The 26,500-nt window shown below is 37.3% G+C and overlaps 1 protein-coding gene across 2 annotated transcripts in view; it reads right to left on the bottom strand.

Annotated features, from left to right (window-relative positions):
- LOC150107093 (nitric oxide synthase 1-like) overlaps positions 1-26,500 on the bottom strand; it is a 281,501-nt gene that overhangs the window by 34,807 nt on the left and 220,194 nt on the right. For both annotated transcript variants that reach the window (XM_090391631.1, XM_090391632.1), the window contains 2 exons: positions 11,097-11,181; positions 4,053-4,356 (listed from right to left, as the gene is read on the bottom strand). In XM_090391631.1, coding sequence (XP_090247757.1) covers positions 4,053-4,356; positions 11,097-11,181 — 389 coding nt within the window. The remainder of the gene's footprint in view (positions 1-4,052; positions 4,357-11,096; positions 11,182-26,500) is intronic.

Here is a 26,500-nt window from a genome sequence, read left to right as displayed (position 1 = left end):
GAAGTGAGTGGTGAGTATAGAAAATGAGAGAATGGGTGTGCAAGAGGAGCAGGGAAACAGGGAGGCTCAGGGTGGACAGGGGTACACAGTGTGAGAAAGGTGGATGCTCCGAGAGAAAGTGAGAGCACATGTAGACAGGAAAGAAATGGGATGACCTGGGATCAAGAGGAAACAGTTGGAATTGAAAAGGGCTTTAAAGTGAATAAGCAGAAAGGGAAATGGCCCCAATCGAGCATGGAGAGATCACATCGAGTGAGTGGTATCAATGGAACTAGCTGTAGATCCAGAAATGAGCTAGAAGTATAAATGCTAGAAGTATAAGAAACAAGGCAGATGAAATGGTTGCATTAATTGCCTCTGTTCACACAAAGATTGTCGGAATAAGTGAGACATGGTTGGAAGAGGACGACATCCTGACAGGAATAGAAATGGAAGGGTATGATGTGTTTCGTGAGGAGGTAAAAAGGGAGGGGGAGTGCTATTGATGATAGAGAAAGAGTTATGTCCATACAAAGTAGAGATGCAAGAGGGAAATAGTGCCAGTGGTTTTGAGGCAGTATTGTGTGAGATCAAGGTGAATGGAATCAAATACTTGGTTGGATGTTGTTATAGACCAGGTAATGTGGATGGTGGTGGCGATAATGAAATGTATAAACAAATTAGTCAAGCAAATAAAAAAAGGGTGATCATTATGAGCAATTTTAATTATGGTAATATAGACTGAAATGATGAGATAGCAACTGGAAGTAAAGAAAATGAGTTTCTTGAGTTTTTGAGGGATAACTACCTCAGACAGTATGTAACAGAGGGTACGCGAGGATTGAGGGTCTTGGATTTGGTCATCTCATCAGAGTATATAATTATAAACGAAGTGTCAAATCGTCCACCAATTGGTGAGAGTGACCATGAGGTGATTACTGTGGTTGGCATCAGTGTGAGGACCTCTGTGAGAAAAGGGTATATGTGGAACTACAAGGTGATTATGAAGAGCTCAGGAGACAGCTTGCGGCTGTAGCATGGCATGAGGAGTTAGCTGTAATAGAGATCAATGCAGCTTGGGGGATTTTTAAAAACTATCTAGTAGATGCAATGTCTAAGTGTATTCCAAGGGTGAGAAGGCTAAATAAGGTAGGTGTGAGATGGATGAATAAAGAGATTAAGCATGCGATACAGAGAAAGAAGGCATTTTGGAGGCAGCATAAGCAAAGTGGAAATAATCAATTCCATGAGGTCTACAAAGACCAGTCAAGGAGGGTGACTTGGTTGGTGAGGGTAGCTAATGTTTTTTTGGCTTCATTAGCAGTTAGCTAATGAAGCCAAAAAGAATCCTAAGGAGTTCTTTCGATATGTAGCCAGCAAAAGAAAGAATGATTATGGAAGGATGATATTGATAGGAGAAAACGGTATAAAGACAGCTGTTGGTAGACAAGTAATGAGCAATTCATAAAGGTCTTTCAATCTTGTGAATGTGACTTCATGGAGAGATTGAGAGCAGTAGATGATGAGGAGGAGAGACTGACTGTGAGTGAGTAAGAGGTGTATGGGGAGTTGAGTAAACTAGATGTTAATAAGGCTGTGGGATTTGATAATATATCATCACATATTCTGAAGGAATGTGTCAGGGAGTTGACACCTATCTTGACATTTTTTTTAATACAAATCTTGCACTCAGTCAAGTCCCTAAGGAGTGGAAGGAGGGTAAGATTGTGCCACTTCATAAAGGAGGTGATCGAACTCAAGCATCAAACTATAGGCCTATCTGTGTGTCAGATGTTGTGGTTAATTTGTTGGAGAAGCCTGTGAGAACTAGGATCCAGAGTTGGGTTGACAACAATGGTATTATCTTTGATGGACAGCATGCATTTGCTAAAGGGAGGTCATGTTTTAGTAATATACTTATTACAATAAAGTGACTGCTTCCATGGACAGAGGAGAAGGATACACAGTAATATACTTAGATTTTGCAAAGGCTTTTGATAGATTACCGCATGATAAATTGATAGTCAAACTAGAGCAGATGGGGTTATATATTAGATTAGTGCATTGGATTGAAGACTGGCTGTCTGATAGTTATCAACAAGTTGTGTTGATAACTATCAGACAGACATAACTATCAGAGGGGAAGATATCCAGGAAAAGGAACGTCACTAGTTGAGTGCCTCAGGGGTCTGTTTTGGGGGCCATTACTGTGTAACTTGTATATTAACGATATAGGTGAAGATTTAGATGGAGATATTCAGTTGTTTTGCAGATGATGCAAAGTTGGGATGAATAATGAAGAGTAGTGAAGATGTTGTGGCCTTACAAGAAGACTTGAATAAATTGAGTGATTGGGAATGGAAATGGAGATGTGAGTTCAATGTTGCAAAATATGAAGTTTTAAAATTTGGAAAACAAAGATGGGATGCAGAATTTATGCTTGGTGAGGATATATTGTTGGAAGTGGAAGAAATAAGAGATCTTGGGGTGATAGTGGATAAGGATCTGAAATTTAAGGGACACATAGCCAAAATTGCGAAGATAAAACGAAAGATTCTGGGAATGATGCGGAGGACACTGACGTGTAGAAGTAGGGAAATTCTTGTTCCGTTGTATAAGGCTTTGATTAGGCCACACATGGACTATTGTGCACAGATTTGGTCACCTGGTTTTCAGAAGGATGAAGAGATGTTGGAAAGGGTCCAAAGGCAATTGTATAAAGTAGTTTCTGACCTCTGGAATGTCGAATATGAGGAAAGATTAAGAAGATGTAATTTGCAGAGTCTGGTGGACAGGAGGAAGAGGGGAGATATGATAGAGACCTATACAAGTTGGTAAGGGGTTGTTGCAGGACCAATACTGGAGAAGTTCTACAGAAAATAGTGGGAGATCGGGGGAGAACCAGAGGTCATCCCTGGAAACTATATAAAGAGGGTGTGAGTAAGGGAGTGAGAGGCAGGTTTTTTTTTGTGCTGAGTTGTAAATGATTGGAATGCCTTGCCTGAGAGTGTGGTGTCTGCAAGGAGTTTGAATGTGTTCAAGGCATGGTATGATGAGTTGTGTGTGTGATAAAAGCACCTCCCAGATGAGTCTTTGACTCCATGAGGTCTTATGGTAATAATAATAATAATAACACTGTCTGAAGATGATGCAAAATTGGAGAGAGCAATGCCAAGTCAAGCAGATGTTATGACCTTACAGAAGGACTTGAATGCATTATATGAATGGGCAGGTAAGTGGAACTTCAGTTCATGTTGCAAAGTGTACAGTTTTGAAATTTGGTAAGCAATGATGGGATAAAAGTATACGCTTCATGGGGAAACCTTTAAGGAAGTGGAGGAAATCAGAGATCTGTGATTGGTGGTGGACAAGGACCTAAAATGTAGTAGCCACATCACAAGTTGTGAAGTCATCACATTAGACAATTGTAAGGATGCAAAGGACACTAATGTGCAGAAATAAAGAGGTTATGATTCCAATGTATAAGGTCTTGATAAAGCCTCATTGTGCACAGATTTGGTCATGGTGACAGGGATATGTTAGATAGAGTCCAGAGAAGATTCACAAAGATGGGCAGTGGTCTATGGAATGTGAAGTATGAAGAGAGATTGAAATCCCTCACTTCTCAATTAGGAGGAGGAAGAGGGGGTATGACAAACATATAAGTTAGACAGGAGTTATTATCAGGTTGACATGGAGGACATTTTTCATAGGCCATCCTTGGAAACTGTATAAGGGGGGTGTGAGCAGAGGAGTGAGGAGAAAGTTCTTTCCATGGAGAGTGGTTGATGAGTGGAATGCATTATGTGAATGTAGTAAATTGAATCAGTTTAAGGCATGGTTGGACTTTGTATATGATAGTGTGCATCTCCAACAATGAGTCTCTGACTCTGTGGAGGTCAAATGTTAATAATAATAATAATAATATTGATAGTAGACTGAGAGGTCAATACTTCAAGTTTTTCATATATAAATACTTAAATACTTAAAGTAAATTATAAAGATAACAAAAATAAATATGGCTAGATAACAACCATTATAGGTCCTTGAAGGGATTATTTATTGACACAAACCTTTCTTTCTCCAGGTTCTCTTGATAATGCTGTAAATACATGACTTAGAGTCCCATTCCTAAGTAATGGTGATGTTTCTTGACTGTATATTTCATCAACTTTTGACTTCTGACAGCCAAAGAACAGCACCATCTCTCCAAAATGTGGCTGCTTTATAACTGTTTCACTTTCTATTTTGGTCCGGTGCAATTTCATTTCATTGTCTCGCTGTTGCCAGAAACTTCTAAATGGAGCTATACCACTACCAGCCCCTATCATAATGATAGGAAGTTGATGCTTTGATGGCATTCGAAAATTTGGTGCACTAAATTAAAACAGAAAATATTAAAATTAAAATTAATTACTACTTTAAACCACATGTAAACTGCAAAAAAGTTCAGTTCAGACAAAAATAATTTATTTGCATATAGACATATTCATTACCGTATTAATTAGTACAGTGAGAAACTGCTACATTGCTGGTGATTCATTATGATGTCACTTGTAACACAGGCAGTGCGTGCACAAATAAAAATAAATTATACTAATTTATTTCTGAAACTAAGATTTTAATCCAAGTAAAATAATCATGGTTCAGAGTGAATCCTGTAATCATGAAATCCCATTGCAGACAAGCTGTACTCACTTGGAACAGAGAACCAGGAGGAGAAAGCGTGCATTTTTTGCTGGTCCATTTATATATATAATTCATCATTTGTTATATGTTGGGGGGCCAAAATATTTTAATATTTTATGCAAATGCTGTGAAAAATATTTTATTTAGCTTCTTGTTTTTCTTTCTTTTTCTTTTTTTTTTTTTTTTGTCAATTTCCATGTTTCTAATCCATATAATAATACAGCCTTGACATTGCTGTAAGATCCTTATTTTGGGTCTTAATATAATATTTAGATGATTTCCATATACCTTGCAATTTTCTGAAAGCATTATTTGCGTTCGTAAATCTTCTTTGTGTCCCTCTTAGGTCCACCTATCAACATTAACTCCCACGTATGTAAAATTCTCAACTTCTTTTACTGCATGTTGGTCAATTTTAATTCCTTTCAGGCATTTGCTATTCAATTTAAGAACTTTTATTTTATTCATATTTAGGTCCAACTCTTTCATTTATCTTTAAACATTAGAATAATTCAATTATTCTAATGCTTATGTTTTCTTTGTATATCAGTGTTTCAATGGTTTTAAAACAATATCATCTGAATATCTTCTAGCTTTTGAAATATAGTCCAGACATTACACATCCCCTGTCTCACACCATATCTTATCTCAAACTATTCTAATATTATTTGCTGTGAAATAACACAACTTTTAGTTTCTTGATAGATTTCTTATATTATTCTCAAATGTTTTGCAGTAATTCCACAGCTCCATTAAGAGCTGTGGAATTCCTTAGATTATAAAGAAGTCCTAAATTCTATACTTTGGTACGTTAGATATATGGAATAGGAATAGCGTTTTGTTCTTGTGTGTTCAAGGATGGGAAGTTGAAGGGCCATGAAATATTTTATCTATTTTCTAGGAGACATTGGCTAAAATTATGAAAAAGGTAATTGAATTATATGGGAAAAGCTATATTATATGAACAAATAACCTTATCTCTGTGCCAAGTGTTTTTAAAATTATTATTATTATTATTATTATCATCCTATGATTCCATGGAGTAAGACTCATCTAGGCGGTCCCTTTTTCACACACACACACACACACAGCTCATCATACCATACCTTAAATACATTCAAATTCTCTGCAGACACTACACTCTGAGGCAATGCATTCCAATTATTCACAATTCTCCATATAAAAAAAACCTGCTTCCAATTCCCTTGCACACACACCTTCCTTATACAGTTCCAGGGATGATCTCCCACCATTTTATGAAAAACCTCTTCAACACTGATCCTACAACAACCCCATACCAACTGTCTCGATCATATTACAACTCTTCTTCCTATGCACTAGCCTCGAAAAATTCCATCATCTCTACATTTCTTTATATTCAACATTCCAGAGATCAGAAATGATTTTAGTCAATTGCCTCGGCATCCTCTCCAATATCTTTTGAAAACCAGGCAATCTAATCTGTGCACAATAGTCCATATGGACCTAATCAGAGTCTTATACAATGGAACAAGAATCTCCTTACTTATTATTATTATTATTATTATTATTATTATTCAGGCATCCAAGGAGTCAAAAGACTCATCGAGGGGAGGCCCCCCCCCTGAGAAACACAAAGTCTATCATACCACTCTTTAAACTCACTGACCGTTCTCGCTCCCACCACTCCATCAGGCAATGCTTCCACGGCTCAACCACCCTCCACACAAACCACTCCTTACCCTCTTGCTCACAGTTTCCTTTCGTAACTTCCAGGGATGGCCTCTTGTCATCACTCCTTCCTGCTGTTCAACCAAGCAAAAGAACTCCCCAGTGTCAACCCTGTAACCACCTCTCAACAGTTTAAAAGTCTCAATCATATCACCTCTCCTTCTTCTATCCACCAAACTCTGCAGTCCACATTCTCTCAGCCGATCCTCATAACTATCCTTGTACAGTCCTGAAACCATCTTTGTCATCCGTCTTTGTATCCTTTCCACAGTTAATTTATCCTCTTCAAATCCTGGGGACCAAATCAGAGAACAATAGTCCAAGTGTGGTCTGATCAGAGATTTATACAATGGAATGATAACCTTCTTATCTCTGCAGGTCAGTGTCCTTCTCATAATAGCAGCAATCCTCTGTGTTACCTTCACCACCTTTGCAATATGTTCCCTAATCTTCAGGTTTCTATCAATCATCAACCCCAGATCTCTTGTCTCCCCTACTTCCTCCAGTATAACTCCACCCATAGAGTATGCAGCATCCCATCGATGTTTCCCAAACCTCAAGACCTTACATTTTGCTGCATTAAACCAAAACCCCCATTCATTTGCCCATCTATCTAGCTTATTTAAATCCTCTTGCAGGGCTACCATATCTGCACTATTACTAATAATCCTTCCCAGCTTCGCATCATCCGCAAACAACTGAATATCCCCCTGTAATCCACTGGCTATGTCATTGATATAAAGGTTAAACAATATAGGTCCTAGTACTGAGCCCTGTGGGACCCTACTTGTAACCCTCTGCCTCCTGGAAACTGCTCCACCATACACAACTCTCTGATACCTATCAGACAGCCAATCCTGAATCCAGTTGACCAATCTGACATCCAGACCCATGTGCTGCAACTTAAATATCAGCTTATCATGTGGCACCCTGTCAAATGCCTTCGCCAAGTCTAAGAAAATTGCAGTATATACCTTTCCCTCATCTAATGTTCTTGTAACTTTATTATAAAAGGCTAGCATATTGCTAAAACAAGAGCACTCTTTCACAAATCCATGTTGACTCACTCATAAAAACAATGCTGTATACGGTCCCTCACTACTTTCTCCAACATCTTAACAACTACTGATGACACACAAACTGGCCTACAATTAGACACTTCCAGTCTGTTACCACCCTTATGCAATGGCACTATCTTACCTTCCTTCCATTCCCTGGGCACCTTTCCTGCAGCCAGACTTTCATTGAAAGGCCATGTTAAAGGCACTATCAGTTCCCTAACACATTCTCTCAAAACTCGTGGTGAAATACCATCCAGTATTTCACCACGAGTACCCAGAAGAAATACACAAAGCTTTACTGACATCCAGAGTATTCAGTATCTGAAACACACTCTTCTCCTGTACCTCTAAACCTTGACCCTGCCCTATTCCTCTAGCATTAAAACTGACTCCTCTAGGATGAAATACTCCAATAATGTGTTCATTTAACAATTCCACTATGTCCTCTGCATCAGTCACTCTATTCCCATTTTTATCCCACAATGTCATTCTTCCACAGTCATTTCTCCTCCTGCTGGCCACCTAGCTAAAAAATTCCCTAGGATTTTCTTTGGATCTTAGGGCCAATCTCCTCTCATATTCCAGTTTCACTTTCCTTACCACACTAGTCACTCTTCTGGCCTGTGTCTTATATTCTTCATGCATCTTCTCTTCACCTGTCTCCTTATATCTCTTCCATAGCCTCTTTTTCACATGCAATTCCTTTTTAATATTGTTTGTCATCCACTTTACTCCAAATTGTGTTCTCTTCTTCACTCGTGGTATACAACTTACCATTGCTGCTAAAAATATTCTTTCACAATTTCCCATGCACTAATGATATCCCAGCCTTCCAATTCCTCCCTCCATGAAACTTCCCGAAGTTGACGTCCAAGATTATTATAATCACCTGCTTTATAATTCCACATAAGTTCCCGTCTCTTTGATACTCCTGCATGTCTATTCATTTTCCAAGTCAAAACCATATGGTCACTCTCTCCAACTGGTGGAAGAGATGTCATCTCAGTTATTATCAACTCTTCTGATGCTATAACCAAATCCAAAACTCTTGAACCTCTTGTTCCCTCTGTTATGCAATGCACTAAGAATTCTTGAGTAAAAAGCCACTGACGTTAAAAAGGGGCACTCCTAAACTAAAACAGGCCAAATAGCCTTAAATATAATAGAATTAAAATCTTTTTGTAAATGAATAATATTATGGCATATTACCCTATTGATCATCCTCTATATCCTCTGCAGCAGTTGTTCTTATACTATTTTCTCCAATTAATGTATTCCTACCATAATTAATCATTCTTTTTTATTTTTATTTTTAGCTTCATTCACTAACTGCTGCTCATTCTGCATTTTTTATATCCTTACCAACCAAGTCAACTTCCTTGCCTGTTCTTTGTGGAATAGAAAATAGGATTAAAGGCTTTCTGTAAATGAATAATATTATGGCATATTAGCCTATTATTATTATTATTATTATTATTATTGCACCCTCCATGGAGTTGAAAGACTCATCGTGGGAGGTTCATTCAACTGACAACATATTTATCATATAGAATCTTAAAATCCTTTACACTCCTTGCATTAAAAACACGTTCTGGTAATGCATTCCATTCACTGAGAATTCTTCATGTAAAAAATCTACTTCTCACACCCTTCTTCACCACACTTTTACATAACTTCCAGGAATGATCTCTGATTCTTCCCCTCTCACCTTCTACTCTTTTTATAATCCCCTCTGGATTAATCTGATAAAATCCTCTCACTAACTTAAATGTCTCTATCATATCACCTCTTTTCCTCCTACTACCAAACTCTGCAATCCACATTTCTTCAACCTCTCTCCATAGCCAGCATTCCAAACTCCTGATATTGTCTTAGTCACTCATCTCTGGACCCTCTCCAATGTCTCCTTATCACATTGAAAACCAGGTGACCAGATCTGAGCATAATAATCCAAGTGTGGTCTGACCAGTGCCTTATACAGTGGCACAACCACTTCCTTATCCTTGCATGTTAGATTACTTCTTATCATAGCAGCACTACAATGTGTAACCTTTGCAACACTAGTTATATGTCCTCTAAAATTCACTCTACTGTCAACCATCACTCCCAAATCTCTAATCTCATCCACTTCCTGCAGTACAGCACTATCGATATAGTACGTAGCCTTATATTTTGCACTCCAAAATGCAACACCTTGCACTTTTTGAAATTAAAACTACTACCCCACTCTTTTGTCCAAGTGAAAGGTTTATTCAGACCTTTCTGAAGATGATTCAGCATCAGTAGTGCTAGTTATTTTTCTATGCTATATATTTTTCTCCAGTGATATGAAATGTAAATATATTATTATTATTATTCAGGCCTCCATGGAGTCAAAAGACTCATCGCAGGAGGTCCTTCCTAGGAAACACAAAGTCTATCAAGACTCATCGTGGGAGGTCCATCTTAGGAAACACAAAGTCTATCATACCACTCCTTAAACTCATTGACCATTCTCACTCTCACCACTCTATCAGGCAATGCATTCCATGGTTCAACCACCCTCCATGCAAAGAAACCACTCCTCACCCTCTTGCTCACAGTTTCCTTTTGTAACTTCCAGGGATGGCCCCTTGTCATCACTCCTTCCTGCTGTTCAACCAAGCAAAAGAACTTCTCAGTGTCAACCGTGTAACCACCTCTCAACAGTTTAAAAGTCTCAATCATATCACCTCTCCTTCTTCTATCCACCAAACTCTGTAATCCACATTCCCTCAGCCGATCCTCATAACTACCAATGTGCAGTCCTGAAACCATCTTTGTTATCTGCCTTTGTATTCTTTCTGCAGTTAATTTATTCCCTTCAAATCCTGGGGACCAAATCTGTGAACAATAGTCTGTTCACAGATTTAGTCTATTAACAGACTATTAAGTGTGGTCTAATCAGAGTTTTATTCAACAGAATGATAACTCTTTTATCTCTGCTGATCAGTGTCCTTCTCATTATTGCAGCAATCCTTTGTGTTATCTTCACCACCTTTGCAATAAGTCCCCTAAATTTCAGGTTTCTATCCGTCATCAACCCCAGATTTGTCCCCCCCTACTTCGTCCAGTATAGCTCCTCCAATAGAGTATGCAGCGTCCTCAATGTGTTCAAGACCTTACATTTTGCTGCATTAAACTGATACCCCCATTCATTTGTCTATCTGTCTAGCTTATTCAAATCCTCTTACAGGACTGCCACATCTGCACTATTACTAATAACCCTTCCCAGCTTCACATCATCTGCAAACAACTGAATATCCCCTTGTAATCCACTGACAAGGTCATTGATATAAAGGTTAAACAATATAGGCCCCAGTACTGAGCACTGTGGGAACCCTACTTGTAACCCTCTGCCTCCTTGAAACTGTCCCACCATACACAACTCTCTGATACCAATCGGACAGCCAATTCGGAATCCAGTTGACCAATCTGACATCCAGACCCATGTGCTGCAACTTAAATATCAGCTTATTGTGTGGCACCCTGTCAAATGCCTTTGCTAAATCCAAGCAAATATGGTCTATTGTAATCCTGGTGTATGAAGAATTATATATAGTATTATTTAAATTACTAAATTTTAATCTGTAAATAAAATATTGAACTAGTGCAAATAAGTTGTAGTTATATGCATACCTCCTAACGAAACAGGGAATATCCATTTCAGGAAAGGAATTCAAATATGATGTGCAAACTCCATAGTGAAGAGGACCTTTGTTATCTAAAATTACAAGTCATATGATTAAAGTTTATTAAATCAAAGAAATACTTATTTTAAAAAATAATATTTTTGTTTTTATGACAGAATGCCTGTTACTATTTAATGTTTATCATTACAAGTAAACTTCTGATTTATGAAAAGATCATATGGAGCATGTATGAGAGGTTTTAAAAAGTAGTGATAAATGCTGCTTACTTAATTTTCAGTAATGGGGAGAAAGCTATTTTCTGTAGTTTAAGTCAAAGATGTATTAAAGAACTTGCAAGGCTTGTCAAAAGTGATCAGCAGATGCAGTGTTACAGAATGCCACAGACAAAATATGGGCAAAAAACATCTAAGTAGCAGAAGCATTTTAAACAAGAGTAAAAAAAAATGCTAATTGACAATGTTCAAATCAGGAGATCCAACACTTGCATATACTACAAATCTCACATATTGATTATTGAAAGAGAGCAGAAGAAGAAGAAGTATTGTTATGCAAATTGTCTACCAGTTTAGAGTCACTGGAAGGGAGACAGTCACATCACATCACATTGAAAACAGATTTTCAATGTGATGTTTTTCAATGAAGTGGTGGGAAAGCTAGGCTTCCCATAACTACAGTGATGAACAAAAGTGAACTCTATCTGATTAATAAAAGTACTGGTTATGGACAAAATGATATGTGAGTCTTGGATTAGATACCATGATCCAATATTAAAACAACAGTCATGAAAGAAATTGTGCACAGCACTTTCGTGTCATAACCTTCACACAGACTTTTAAGGAGACTTCTGAATCTAATTTCCATTCCTCACCTTCTCATGTGCCCATTAGTAGGCATCTACCCGGATACTGGGCAAATGAGGATGGACTGGCAATTTAGGATTTAGCCAACCAACTTATATTCTTACTGGCTAAAACAAAATAAAATGATGGTACAAAATGATAGCATTTCTTGCCCATTGGTGCATAGCCCAATTAAGTGTTGTCCCACTGTTTTTGTCAGGGGACTAGAGCTTCTTCTTCTTCTTCTTCTGCAGCTTCTCCCACTTAAGTGGGGTCACTGTTGATGATAAGTCTCCTCCACATCCTCCTGTCTTGGGCTGTTACCACATCCAAGTTCTTCATCCTCAAGTTCTCTTCTACCAGCTTCCTCCATCTCTTCTTTGGCCACCCACGCTTCCTCCTTCCTTGCAAATCCATCTGCATGACCTTTCTTCCCACATATTCGTCCTCCCTCCTCATCACATGACCAAACCATCTCAACCTTGCTTCCTGTATCTTCGCTCCTAAGTTCGTAGCTTTCACTGTTCCCCTTATATAGTCATTTCTAAGATGATCCTTTCTGGTCATACCGCACATCCACCTAAGCATTCTCATCTCTGCTACTTCCATCCTGCTGATGTTATTTTTCCTCAGGGCCATATAGTTTCTACAGCATACGTCATAGCTGGCCTCACTACTTCCCTATAGATTTTGCCTTTCAGATTGCTAGGCACCCTCTTATCGCATAACACTCCAGCCATCTCCCTCCAGTTTCTCCAACCCGCTTGTATCCTACATTCCACTTCCTTCTCAGCATCTCCATCTTCTTCCACTGTTGAACCTAAATATCTAAAGTCCCTCACCTTCCTGATGACATTTCCTTCCAGCTCCAGATCTGTCTCCTGGCTGCCACCCACCGTGCAACACATATACTCTGCCTTACTTCTGCTCAGTCTCATACCTTTCTCTTCCAGTACTTTTCTCCATCTTTCCAGTTTAGTTTCCACTTCTTCTCTTGAATCTGCACACAGCAAGATGTCATCTGCATACAACATTGTCCAAGGCGCATCTTCTCTCACCTCCTCCGTCACCACCTCCATCACAGTGTTAAACAGAAAAAATTTGATTTAGTCCCTGTCAGGGGACTAGAGCTAACAGTGAAAAAGTAGCTACTGGAACAAACTCTTCAGTTCAACATCAGCGGAATTCAAGATTAGTACCATCAACATAAGAAGCATTAATATATAAGAAGTGGCACAAGCAGAAGAACTGCGTAAGTACCAGGTCAACATAATAAGCATTACCAAAATGGAGACAAAACAGATAATATTCTTCTAAGTAACAAATACATGTTATAAATTAAAGATACCAAAGAAATTATATACTTGGCTTAATCCTTTATCTTAGTGTAAGCAAACAAAGTTTGTGCCTGAAGTATTTACAGGACTGGTCAACTCGTATAAAGAAGTTAAGACTTCACATCACTTGCCTTAGTATCCCATAATGCAAAGCACATCTCCTTTCAGACATGTATAATGCTATGTATTATGGGAAGGGTCACTACTTAGACCAGTTTTGACATTTATTGAGGTCTCTTCAGTGGGAGTTAGATCCAGAGGTGATACTAAAGTTGAAGTAATGCAGAAGTCATATTTTCATATACGAGTTGCCAAAAGGTGTCACACCTTATTATTAAATCACTCTGGATTAGAGAAAGATGTTGGAAGTTTTTCACTTGGTTATACTATAAATTAAAGAAACAAAGAAATTATATTCTTGGTTTAATCCTTTATCCAAGTGTAAGCAAACAAAGTTTGCACCTGAAGTATTTCAGGACTGGGCAACTCGTATAAAGAAGCTAAGACTTCACATCACTTGCCTTAGTATCAAACATCTTTCTCTAATCCAGACTGAATAAGGTGTGACACCTTTTGGCAACTCGTATATGAAAATATGACTTCTGCATTATTTCAACCTTCTGCATGACCTTTCTTCCCACATATTCGTCCTCCCTCCTCATCACATGACCAAACCATCTCAACCTTGCTCCCTGTTTTGACTTTATAGATCTGCATTATTTCAACCTTGGTATCACCCTTTCCATTATACATAGCATGATACATGTCCGTAAGGATATATGCTTTGTATTATGCAAGCAAGTAAGCTAAGTTTGCACCTGAAGTATTTTCAGGTCTGAAACAACTCATGGTAAAGGTAGCATAAGCTCTGATCACCTGCCTCAGTATTGTATAATACAAAGCATATATCCTTACGGACATGTATCATGCTATGTATAATGGAAAGGGTGATACCAAGGTTGAAATAATGCAGAACTTATATTTACCTATACGAGTTGCCACAAGGTGTTTTGACCTTATTAAATAAAAATCTCCAGATGAGAGAAAGATGTAGAAAGTTTTTTACCTTGGGTGTACTATACGTTAAAGATACCAAGACATTTTATAAACTTGGTTTTAATCCTTTTTTCCAAATAAGCAAACAAGCAAGTAAGCTAAGTTTGTGCCTGAAGTATTATCAGGTCTGAGGCAACTCGTGGTAAAGGTAGCATGAGCTCTGATCACCTGCCTCAGTATCCCATAATACAAAGCACATATCCTTACGGACATGTATCATGCTATGTATAATGGGAAGGTTCACTAACCAGATCGGTTTTGACCTTTATTGAGGTCTTGCCAGTGGGGGCCAGACCCAGAGGTGGCGATACCAAGGTTAAAGTTGCTTGTTTGCTTACTTGGGCAAAAAGGATTAAAACCAAGTGTATAAAATTTCTTTGTATCTTTAACTTATAGTACACCGAAGGTAAAAAAACTTTCTACATCTTTCTGTCATCTGGAGATTTTTATTTAATAAGGTCAAAGCACCATGTGGCAACTTGTATAGGTAAATATAATTTCTGCATTACTTCACTCTTGGTATCACTACCTCTGCATCTGGCTCCCATTGACGAGACCTCAATAAAGGTCAAAACCAGCCTGGGTAGTGACCCTTCCCATAATACATAGCATGATACATGTCCGTAAGGATATGTGCTTTGTATTGTGTGATACTGAGGCACGTGATCAGAGCTTATGCTACCTTTACCACGAGTTGCCTGAGACCTGAAAATACTTCAGGCGCAAACTTAGCTTACTTGCTTGTTTCCTTACTTGGGAAAAAAGGATTAAAAGCAAGTTTATAAAATTTCATGGTATCTTTAACGTAACATTCTTGTTGAGTGATGTGGACATGCATATGAATCAAGAAATGAACTATGACTTATTTGTGCCTATAGTCCAACAAAAAAGTTCTACTAAAGAAGAAGTGGAGCTTGCATAAAGCAAATGGAAAAGCTTGTCATTTTTGGAAATCTGAACATGTTCAGAGTAGGAAATGATAACCAGACATAAATTTTTCTTTTGGGAGAATTTGGAGAAAAGAGCAAACCTAATAATAATAATAATAATAATAATAATAATAATAATTATTATTATTATTATTATTATTATTATTATTACGGGCAACTCCAAGGAATCCTTAGACTCATCGAGGGAGACCCTAAACATCATGTCAAGAACAACTATTCAACATCCATACAGTATCAATCATACTTTTCCTTGAACTCATTCACAGTCATGGCACCTACAACAGACTCTGGCAGCTTATGCTGCCAGAGTCTGTTGTAGGTGCCATGGATGGCCTCAGTTCCCATGGATGGCCCTAGTCCTCCCACCATCTATTCTGAAAAATATCCTCTGAATTAATCCTACAGAAACCCTTCAGCAATTTGAATGTCCCAATCATATCACCTCTTTTCCCTATCAACCAATTTCTGCAACCCACAAATCTTCAACCTGTTCTCGTAGGGTTCATTCCATAGACCTGCTATCATCTTGGTCACTCGCCTCTGGATCCTCTCCACCTACTCTCCATCAAGAAGAAACCCTGGCACCCAGATCTGGGCACAGCAGTCAAGATGGGGTCTTATCAAGGCTCGATAATGGTTAACTACTTGCTGGATTTATGTTCAGGACATATATTAGTCATTGCCAGTACCACATTCCAGCATAAATATGTGCAAAAATTCATTAGAATTCCTGAATAAAAATTAAAAACCTATCTTCAAAACTCACTGACTCATGATCAGTCTAGTATTAAGGCTTGTATGCTGATTTTAACTCAGTCATAGCCTGTTTAAACTGTGTGCATAGCACACAAAGCTAAATAATATGATAAATGGAAAGTCTGTTTATCTAGGAACTTAATCAGCTAGCTTGCTTAAAAAGGTGCAAGGACACTGGATTTAACCTTAACCTATGTTAAGGTTAAGATAAAATTTCATTCGTCTAAGGCTCTTTGTATCTACAGACATGCTAATTTTGCATTACTTCATGAACAGTTCACCCTACTTAGTAACTTATCTGGTATGAATGTAGTCATTAGTTTTCTCTCTCTCCGGTCAGAACTAGCTTCTGTTCTCAACACTGAACTGTGGGATATTCTTTTTGATATTTCTGAAAAATCTGCTCATAAGGAATTTCAAAAAATTAAGGAAAAAGTAAGGATATGACAACCTTAGTAGGTATGTTACTCAGCCACATAGTCAACCTCTAAGTTGTTAACCTTTTGTCTAAATGACTTGACAAAGCAGCTTTTAGTATCTGAAGCCTTGTCCACAACTTTGCAGTAGTGGCTTGTCTGGGTCCATATTTATACATCACCCTGCATACAGAATGTGGCATCTGCCAGCACAACAGCCAGAATCCCAAAATTCAGTTCACCATAGAAATAAGAAAATAATAATAACCTGCATTTTCTAGATATCCTAAGTGCTCATCTCCCCAATGGCAACCTTTCTTTCTCTGTGTATAGAAAGCACACTCACACATGAAGAGACAGTAGACCACCCCACCCTCTTATCCACAGATTCGCTTTCCATGGTTTCGGTTACCTGTGGTCAACCCCAATCCAAAAATATTAAATGGTCCAGAAATAATCAATTTATAGGTTTTAAATTGAGTGCCGTTCTGAGTAGCATGATGAAATCTTATGCCGCCCCACTCAGTCCTGGCTGGGACGTGAATTGTCCCTTTGTCCAGCATATCCATGCCGAATTACATGCTACCCACCCATTACTCACTTAGTAGCTGTCTCGGTTATCAGATGGACTGTCACGGCATCTCAGTGCTTGTGTTCAAGTAACCCGTATTTAACTTAATAATGGCCACAAAGAACAAGAGTAGTGGTATTTCTCAGATATGTGAAAGAGAAGCCATAAAGTGCTTCCTTTAAGTGAAAAAAGTGAAAGTTCTCAACTTCATAAGGAAAGAAAAAAAAATCGTACGCCGAGGTTGCTGAGATTCCATTTACATTCACATAACTTTTAATTACAGTATAGTGTTATAATTGTTCTTTATTATTAGATATTGTTGTTAATTTCTTATTGTGCTTAATTTATAAATTAAACTTTATCATAGGTATGCATGTATAGGGTTCAGTACTTCTGAGGTTTCAGGTATCTACTTCTTCTTTAGCAGAACTTTTTTTTGGGCTACAGGCACAAATAACTCATTGTTCATTTCTCCCTTCATATGTTTACTCACATCACTTGACAAGAATGTTATTCTCATATTTAGTGTAGAATCTTAAGGCTACTTCTTTTTCCCTGATTGTTGTTTCCTGAATATAACATTGTGTATTTGTTACTTAGAAGAATCTCATCTGTTTTCTCTCCATTTTGGTAATGCTTATTATGTTGATCTGGTACCTATGCAATTTTTCTGCTTGTTCCACTTCTTATATATTAATGCTTCTTATGTTGATGGTACTAATCTAGAATTCTGCTGATGTTGAAGTGAAGTTTGTTCCAGTAACTACTTTTTTACTATTTGCTCTGGTCCCCTGACAAAAACAGTGGGGCCACACTTAATTGGGCTATGTCCCTATGTCCCAATGTGCAAGAAATGCTATCATTTTGTATGGTCAGTCTTGGAATGCATCCCTTGCAGATGAGGGGGGGGGAGGACTACTCTACATACATAAACTTTCAGATCATTCCCCTCTCAACTGCACAGCATTTATCACAACCTTTGTCTGTAACCACTGATCCACCCAAGCTTTCCTTTCAGCTGAACTTTTTTGGCAGATTTCCCTTCTCCAATTTAATAATCTAAAAAGATTACTAAATTGGTTTTTCCTGCCATCTCCTCACATTTCTCTCTCTCTCTGTTTCTCTCTACAAAATAGAGATACCTTACACAGAATCAAATGGAAAAAAAAACTACTACTATGTTTCACCACTACAAATATAAACGTAAAAGACTTCTTAGAATCAGTTACAGATTTATTAAACCTACTCTTAATAAACATGGTTGTGTTAAACTTCTCAAGATTTAGGAAACTTTAATTCTTAGGTTTCCCACTTAACAGCTAAGGCCCTCACAGGATTTTAGTCTAATTTTTTCCACTTACTGTTTTGAGTGTTTTTGTGTGTGCTTTTACAATTTTCAGATTATATCCCTGTAACAGAGACAAAATATAGGATCCAGTAAACGTTCATTTTATTGTTCTTTTGTGCTGCATTCATTCCATTAAACCTAATAATGATGCATGGTCAGTTTTGAATGCATGGTCAGTCCTTATTTTGTAGCGTACCTCTTGCTGACACTTTCAGTTGCTATCACAGAAGTTCCTTCAAAGTTAAATTTTCAACTTTGTTGTGCACTGAGTCTGTTTTGTTTTGTCTGTAGAAACAAAATCTACTAACAGATCAAAAGTACTACTATTGGGAATTCCCTTTCTCCTGTGTTAGCCAATTTCTACATGGAGTATTTTAAAGACTCTTTATTTTCAATACAACCAGAACCTTCTTTCTAGGTATGTTGAGTGGATGATGTCTTTGCCATTTTGGCCTGAATCTGAAGCATTGCTGTGTACCTTCCTAACCAACATTAATATCCTTTTCGTTCTAAGCTTACTTTCACAAGCCATTACTTACAAGATTCAGCCCATCATACATCTCAAGAAAGTTCCCAGATTTATTTTAGCTCCCACATTCTTTCTTAATAAAATATCCTCCTGGTTATCCTCCATAAAGGATAAACAGTAATTATCAGGTTCAATATGATTGCCTCCCTTCTTAATTTAGACAACCATTAAGTTGTTCTGTTGAAAAATAACCACAGGAATATCACATCACTCACAATAAACCTGAAAAATCTGATCTGACACATTAACAAGTGGATACTGAGCATAATAACCTTTGGTTTAATATTCTCGAGGACATATTGTAAAGGTGAATAAAAATAGTAAATTAGTACAGTTAGTAATAAGGCCCATGTGGACTACTACTACTATGCACAGGTCTGGATTCTTTTTGATGAGTGCTGGCCTGGTTGGCCGAGTGGTTAGCGTATCCACTCTTTACCCAAAAGGCTGCAGGTTCGAATCCCACCACGGGCATGGATGTTTGTGATGGTCTGTGATACTAGAGGTGGTGGTGGTCAGTGGTAGGTGGCATTGGTGTAGATGATGAAGATAGATGTGGTTGAAGACGAAGCGCTGTAGAGTAGGTGTCCTCCCTCGATGAGTCTTTGGACTCCCTGGTGGTGTTATTTAATAATAATAATAATAATAATAATAATAATAATAATAATAATAATAATAATAATATATGCCTGTTACATTGGTATTGTTTTACATTTGAGCAGTTGTTCAGGGAGAGTGGTGCACAAGCACTCTTACACTTCCCAATCCTAAATCAAAACAAATGTTTATCCAGTTGTTTTGATCCCAAAGAAAAATTTGGGAGTCTCATTCTGATAAATAGCAAGCAGCCCCCCCCCCCCCCGTCTATTATTTTGTTTTATTTTATTTACATTCCTTTGTATTTTAATTTTTTATTTCATATAAAAATTAACTAAACTAATAAAATTATTTAGTTTATTTTTATTTTTTTATTTATTTAGTATCAATTGCATGGCATCACTCCAACATGTGGCCACACTTGTGAAAGAGAATAAAAATTCATTGTTTTGCTTCACCTTGTAAATTTGTTTGTGCTCTGTAGATTCAGGCTGGAAATGCCTGCATTAATAAATTTTGATTATTAATTCTTGTGCCTACGTGTGTCTAACTTTGGGATGGTTGTAGACAGAGAGTTGATGTCTCGAGGACAGTGAATAAAAATAGTAAATTAGTACAGTTAGTAATAAGGCCCATGTGGACTACTACTATGCACAGGTCTGGATTCTTTTTGATGAGTAATGATGGAGAGGATTCAGTGGCCATTCAACAAGATTGTGATAGGTATGTGGAATACTCACTATGAGAATAGATTGAAGGACTGTGGATTACAAAGCTAGTTTATAGGCCTGAAAGAGGTGACACAAAAGTTATTAAAGGAATTTTGTAGGGCTGACTGACTGAAGACTTTTTTTTTTCGATAAATAAGAGAAAGGGAGAGAACAAGAGATCACCTCAGAAAATTGTGTAACAGCAAAGTTAACAAGGGTGTTTGAGTTAGAATTTTTGATGGGTAGCCAGAAGTTTATGGAGCTTCATTTGGACCATTTTGTTGGTATCATGCAAGGAGTTTCAACAATATATGGAAACTGAATTTGTGGCATTGATTGAAACAGCATATCAAAGGATTATTGGCTATTAAAAACTTGGATTACTGAAGATGATATATAGAAATAAAGGATATGGAATGTTTGGGGGCGATAGGAGAAAATAAGAGGAGAATAATGATAACAGAGGAAGTATGCCCGGTCAGAGTAAAGGTGGAACATGACATTTAGGTTGAAATAAATAAAACAATGTATCTAATAACATGTTGCAATGATGATTTAGTAGGATGATTTAACATACTTGGAATGTAGAGGTTAATACTAATGAAATGTTTACATAACTTGTCTGACCAATAAAAAGAGGTTAATCCTAATGAAGGGCTTTAAATATGGAGATATGAACTAAAAAGAGATGATAACTTATAATAGCAAAGGGAATAAATTTCTAGATGTTCTGAGGGATAAATCAGCATGCAGTGGAAGCTATATGATGTTTTGCAATATTGGTTGTTGTGTCACAGGATATAGTCACAAAAGATACAGTCAAGAAGTATAAAGTGCAGGCTTGGCAGCTAAGGTAAGGAAAAGTGACAAATATGGTAAGAAAAGAAAAAGAATAATATGAGAAGTGACCAGCTCAAGATAGGAAATCCAGTGGAGTTCTTCCACTATGTGGTAAAAGCAAGAGGAAGGATAATTACAGAATGGTGGTAGAGTGATAATGGCAGAGGTTATAGTAGAGTGGTATTGTTTAATGGGCACTTTGTCACTGTTACCTATATATTTAGTTTAATCCTTTATCCAAGTGTAAGCAAACAATGTTTGTGCCTGAAGTATTTTCAGGACTGGGGCAACTCGTGGTAACCCCAGTCTGAAAATACTTCAGGCGCAAACTTTGTTTGCTTACTTATTCCACCTTTACCATGAGTTGCCCCAGTCCTGAAAATACTTCAGACACAAACTTTGTTTGTATACACTTGGATAAAGGATTAAACTAAATATATATAATTGGTAGCACAGCCAAGTGAAAAAACTTTCATCAACTTTCTCACTGTATTTCATGCTGACACAAATGATGCTGTGAAACACCAAGAAGGACGCAAATACTACAAGGAACAGAGGGGAACGAACAGAGATGTGTGATTTTAATAAGGCAATGAGGTTACCACTTCCATAACACAGTTGGAAGAATGGTAGGACACAAGTCCTTTGATTGCAAAAGATTTAAATTTTATTCTCATCATAACAAAATGAATTTTTATATGGACATTTTCAAATCAAGGTGAATTGGTGATCTCGTGAGGTTGCAGTGTTGTTCTCCTGGAAATGCTGATTTTCATCCCCCTAAACAACAGGCAAATCATAGAGCATAGTTTAGATGGGCGATTATGCAGTGTAGATTAGAGGATGCGATAAAGATGGTTGAATGTATAGTGTAGATTGACCTTCCACAATGAGTCCTCAGGTTCCATGGGCATGACATGCAATAATAATTAGATGGCATACTGCCATGCATTTTTAATGATTGTGTAAAAGAGTTATCTGTGCTTTCGTTAATTAATGTGAGCATCTAACAAAAGTAAAAAAAAAAAAAAAAACATGCCACCATCCAGTTGTTGGATCAATCTATATATTTGTAACTGTTGTTGAGGTACTGGAGAGATTATTTAGGAAAAGAATATAGGATGGGGATTAACAAACATGGAATTGTCTAAAATAGCGAGCATGATTATGCATCATTATGCTTTCAAGGATTTAGAGTGGCCTGTTCCGACCCTAGAAATCATTGTTGAATCTCTTTATAGGACATCCTGGTTTTCGGATAATCGGAAAGATTATCCGATTTCATTCTTTCAATGTGTTCCATCCATTTATTATTATTATTATAATGCCTGTCTGGTTAGCTGAGTGGTTAGCGTATCCGCTCTCCAGCTAAAAGGCTGCGGGTTCGAATCCCGCAGTGGGTATGGACGTTTGTGATTGTCTATGAAAATACTAGTGGTGGGTGGTAGATGCCATGGGTGTAGATGAGGAAGGTAGTTGCGGTGGATGGATTAGTGGAGACGGAGAGTTGTGGAGTAAGCCTCCCTCGATGAGTCTTTAGACTCCCTGGAGATGTCGCATAATAATAATAATTATTATTATTATTATAACAAGGCTTCCATAGAGCCAAAGACTCATCACAGACGGTCCATTTGTCATACCCCCAGTTCATCATACTGCGCCTTAAATACATTTAAATTCTCGGCAGACACCACACTCTCAGGCCATGCATTTCAATCATTCACAACTCTCCATACAAAAAACCTGTTTCACACACTCCTTATACAGTTTCCAGGGAAACATCTTTGATATTAATCCTATAACAAACCCCTTACCAACTTGTATGTTTCTATCATATCACCTTCTCTTCCTATCCACTAGACTCCGTGAATTGCATTTTCTCGACCTTACTTCATACTGAAAGTTCCATAGACCAGAAACTACTTTAGTCGGTTTCCTCTGGACACTTTCAAATATCTCTTCATCCTTCTGAAAACCAGATGATACATAATCATTCTCTTTTTCTGCTGGCTACATAGTGAAGAACCTCCTAGATTTTTTTTTTTTTTTTTTTTGGCTTCACTAACTGCTGCTCATATTGCACTTTTGCTTTACCAACCAAATTATCCTCCTTGCTTGCTCTTTGTACTGGCAAGGAGGGTAACTGATTATTACCACTTATCTTATGTTGCCTCCATAATGCCTTCTTTATCTGTATTGCATGCTTAATCTCTTCATTCATCCATTTCACATGTACTTTATTTAGCTTCTGACTTTTGGAATAAATTTAGACATTGCTTCTACTAGATAGTTCTTAAATAGCACCCAAACAGCAATTTAGACATTGCTTCTACTAGATAGTTCTTAAATAGCACCCAAACAGCATTGATCTTCTTTCCACCCAACTCCTCATTCTATGCTACAGTTGCAAGCTATCTCCTGAGCTTCTCATAATCACCAGCCTTGTAGTTCCACATACATCTTTTCCTCAGAAAAGATGTATGTGGAACTACAAGAAGTCCTTACACTGTTGTCAACCACCCAGGTTGCCAATCACTTCATGGTCACTTTCACCAACTAGAGGGAGATTTGACACCTCATTTATAATAACATCCTCTGATGAGATGATCAAATACAAGACCCCTCAATCTTCGCATGCCATCTCTGAGATACTGTCTAAGGTAGTCATCCCTCAAAAATGTGAGAAATTTATTTTCTTTACTTCTAGTTGCTATCTCGTCATCCCAATCTATACTGCCATAGTTAAAATCATCCATAATGATCACTTATCCTATATGCTTATACATTTCATGGTCACCACCCTCCACATTACCAGGTTTATAACAACACCTGACTAATTATTTTATTTTGTTTACCTATAATTCACACCATACTACCTCACTGCCAATATTTCTCCCTGGCATCTTTATGTTATATGGACATAATTCTTTTTCTATCATCAATAGCACTCTACCTCCCTTTTTACCTTTTCTATCTTCACAAAAAGCATCATACCCTTCCATCTCTATTCCCGTCGGGATGTTATCCTCATCGAACCATATCTTACTTATTCCAACAATTTTTGGGTGAACAAACTCGATCAATGCAACCATTTCATTTCTTTGTTCCTGATATTTCTAGCATTCATATACAAACACAACAGCTCATTCCTGGATCTATAAGAAATTTTGGTGATACCACTTGTTAGATGTGATTTCTCCATACCTTCATTGAGCTATTTCTTTTCCTCCTTACCTATCTTAGAACCTTCTTCAAATCCATCTGTTCTCCCTACATCCCAGGCCATCCCATTTTCTTCTTGTCTACACACACACACACACACACACACACACACACACACACACACACACACACACACACACACACACACACACACACACACACGCACACACACACACACACACACACACACACACACACACACACACACACACACACACACACACACACACACACACACACACAGTCACTTCCTCTTTAAGCATTGTTTTCTCGTGTTATGATCCCCTGTCCACCGTGAGTCCCTCTGTCTGTCTTTTACACTTGTTCTCAAATTCTCTACAATCATGCTACCCACTTCTCTATTCATAAGCACCACTTAAATCTTTCCTACCTTATTCTTCCACTGTTTCTTATAGCTTCTTACTTTTCAGATTCATTCTTTGCACTCTTCCTTCCAGCACCAGTCTCTCCAAATAATTCACACCAAACCAATTTAAATGCAGTTCATTCTTATACAGTTCAATTCATCCTTCAAACCCATTCCATATGTTAACAAACTGCATTCCTTTCTATTAAAGCATTTTGACTATGATATCATTCATAATTCTTTCTCTATGCCTCATCTCATCACTGTCATACCTGGGCAACCCACTGACTACCTTTCCTATCACACTCTTATCTTTCATCATTCTCAACAACCTGTCTTATCCTGTCTTACATTCTCCTTGTTCCCAGTCAAGTCATTTGTTCCTACTATCACTACCAACTCTTTTGCTTGCTTATTCCTCATATCTAATGCTTCAATCACCTATTCATTTTACCTCCCAGAAAACAACCTTGTGCATCTTCTCGTTTACCATACCTCGTTCTTGTTTTCTTCACTGTTTTATACATATCTACAATTCTGTTCATTTCACCACACATCCACTTTATATCTTGCCTCATCTTCACCAACTCAGCTTTTAAATCTTGCATCATTTTTTTTTTGATATTGTTTACTCTCATTTATTTACCGCTAATTGCACTCTGTTTTTCAACATCATTATCACACACTTTCTCATCAATTGAACTCTTTTCTCTGCTATCACTCCCCACACTTTCTTAACATTTACACAGTCTTCCTCAACTACCATTTCAGTTACAATGCCATGTTTCCTACTCGTATTTAAACAAACCTCGTGATCCATCAGAATATGGCACTTCTTACTTACACTTACTTCTTTCTGTTATTTAGCCTCTCCACATAAACATTACTCTTAAGGTACCAATTTTGAAAAATCCATGCCATTCACTTTGCTTGTGTTTCTCACTAACCTATGCAATGATCTACCTTTGCTGCCATATTATATCACAGCACTAACAAGAAGCAATGAATTTAAAGTAATACTGCCTTTGAAATTTACCCAACCATGGCATTCCACAATCTCATAGTAACACTCAATCTTATAAAGAATAGAGTTAGTAATCTACTAGCATCTTATCCAGCCTTTCACAACATGACAAACATGGTGAATAAAGGGAAAGTCATATATGTGATATTTTTGGAACTTCTTGAAAATATTTGAAAGCTTGTTTGAGAGGTGATATGATCAAGTAGTTTAAGTTGAGGGGGGTATTCTAGGATTAATACAATAAGAATTTACATAGAGAGAGGGAAGGACAAAAGAGATCATTATGGGAAAAAACAGGATGAGTAGTTTGTTTAGATGAAAGTATGGCTAAAACAGCTAAAATGGGAACAGGTTTCCGAGTGCATATTACAATATTTAAGTTCACCCATGACTCTTAAGGAAGAGTCATGGGTGAATTGATTTAAGATTTAATATGATACATCTGTTTCTAGTTGAGTATTGAGCATACACACCCCATGAAAGTTGGTTATTGATAATTATTACTAGCACAGCATGTATTTAAGCATGTAGTGATTCTGCTGTTGTTTTATAAATTTTGTAATACTTTATATAAGTGTTGCTTATAGCTTTTTCTTTTATAAGCATTATAAAAGTCAAAGCTAGAAATGTAGCATATACTTGAATATTCATTGATTCTCTTATTAGTATTTTGACTTTTATAATGTTTAAAATGATATTTGAAAGATATTTTGAATGATTTTTAATAAGTGAAAAAAAAAATGTTTTGCCTTCGGTATAATGCTGGTCACTTTTCTAACCTGAGTCTTATATTCCTGATGTAACTTCTCTCCATCCTTCTCCCTATAC

The sequence above is a fragment of the Typopeltis vanoorti genome, chromosome 4, assembly GCF_054136105.1.
Source record: "Typopeltis vanoorti isolate ZY-2024b chromosome 4, IOZ_Tvanoo_1.0, whole genome shotgun sequence".
Lineage (NCBI taxonomy): Eukaryota > Metazoa > Arthropoda > Arachnida > Uropygi > Thelyphonidae > Typopeltis > Typopeltis vanoorti.
Note: the sequence above shows the minus strand (reverse complement) of the source record. Positions and strands in the feature narration are given on the sequence as shown.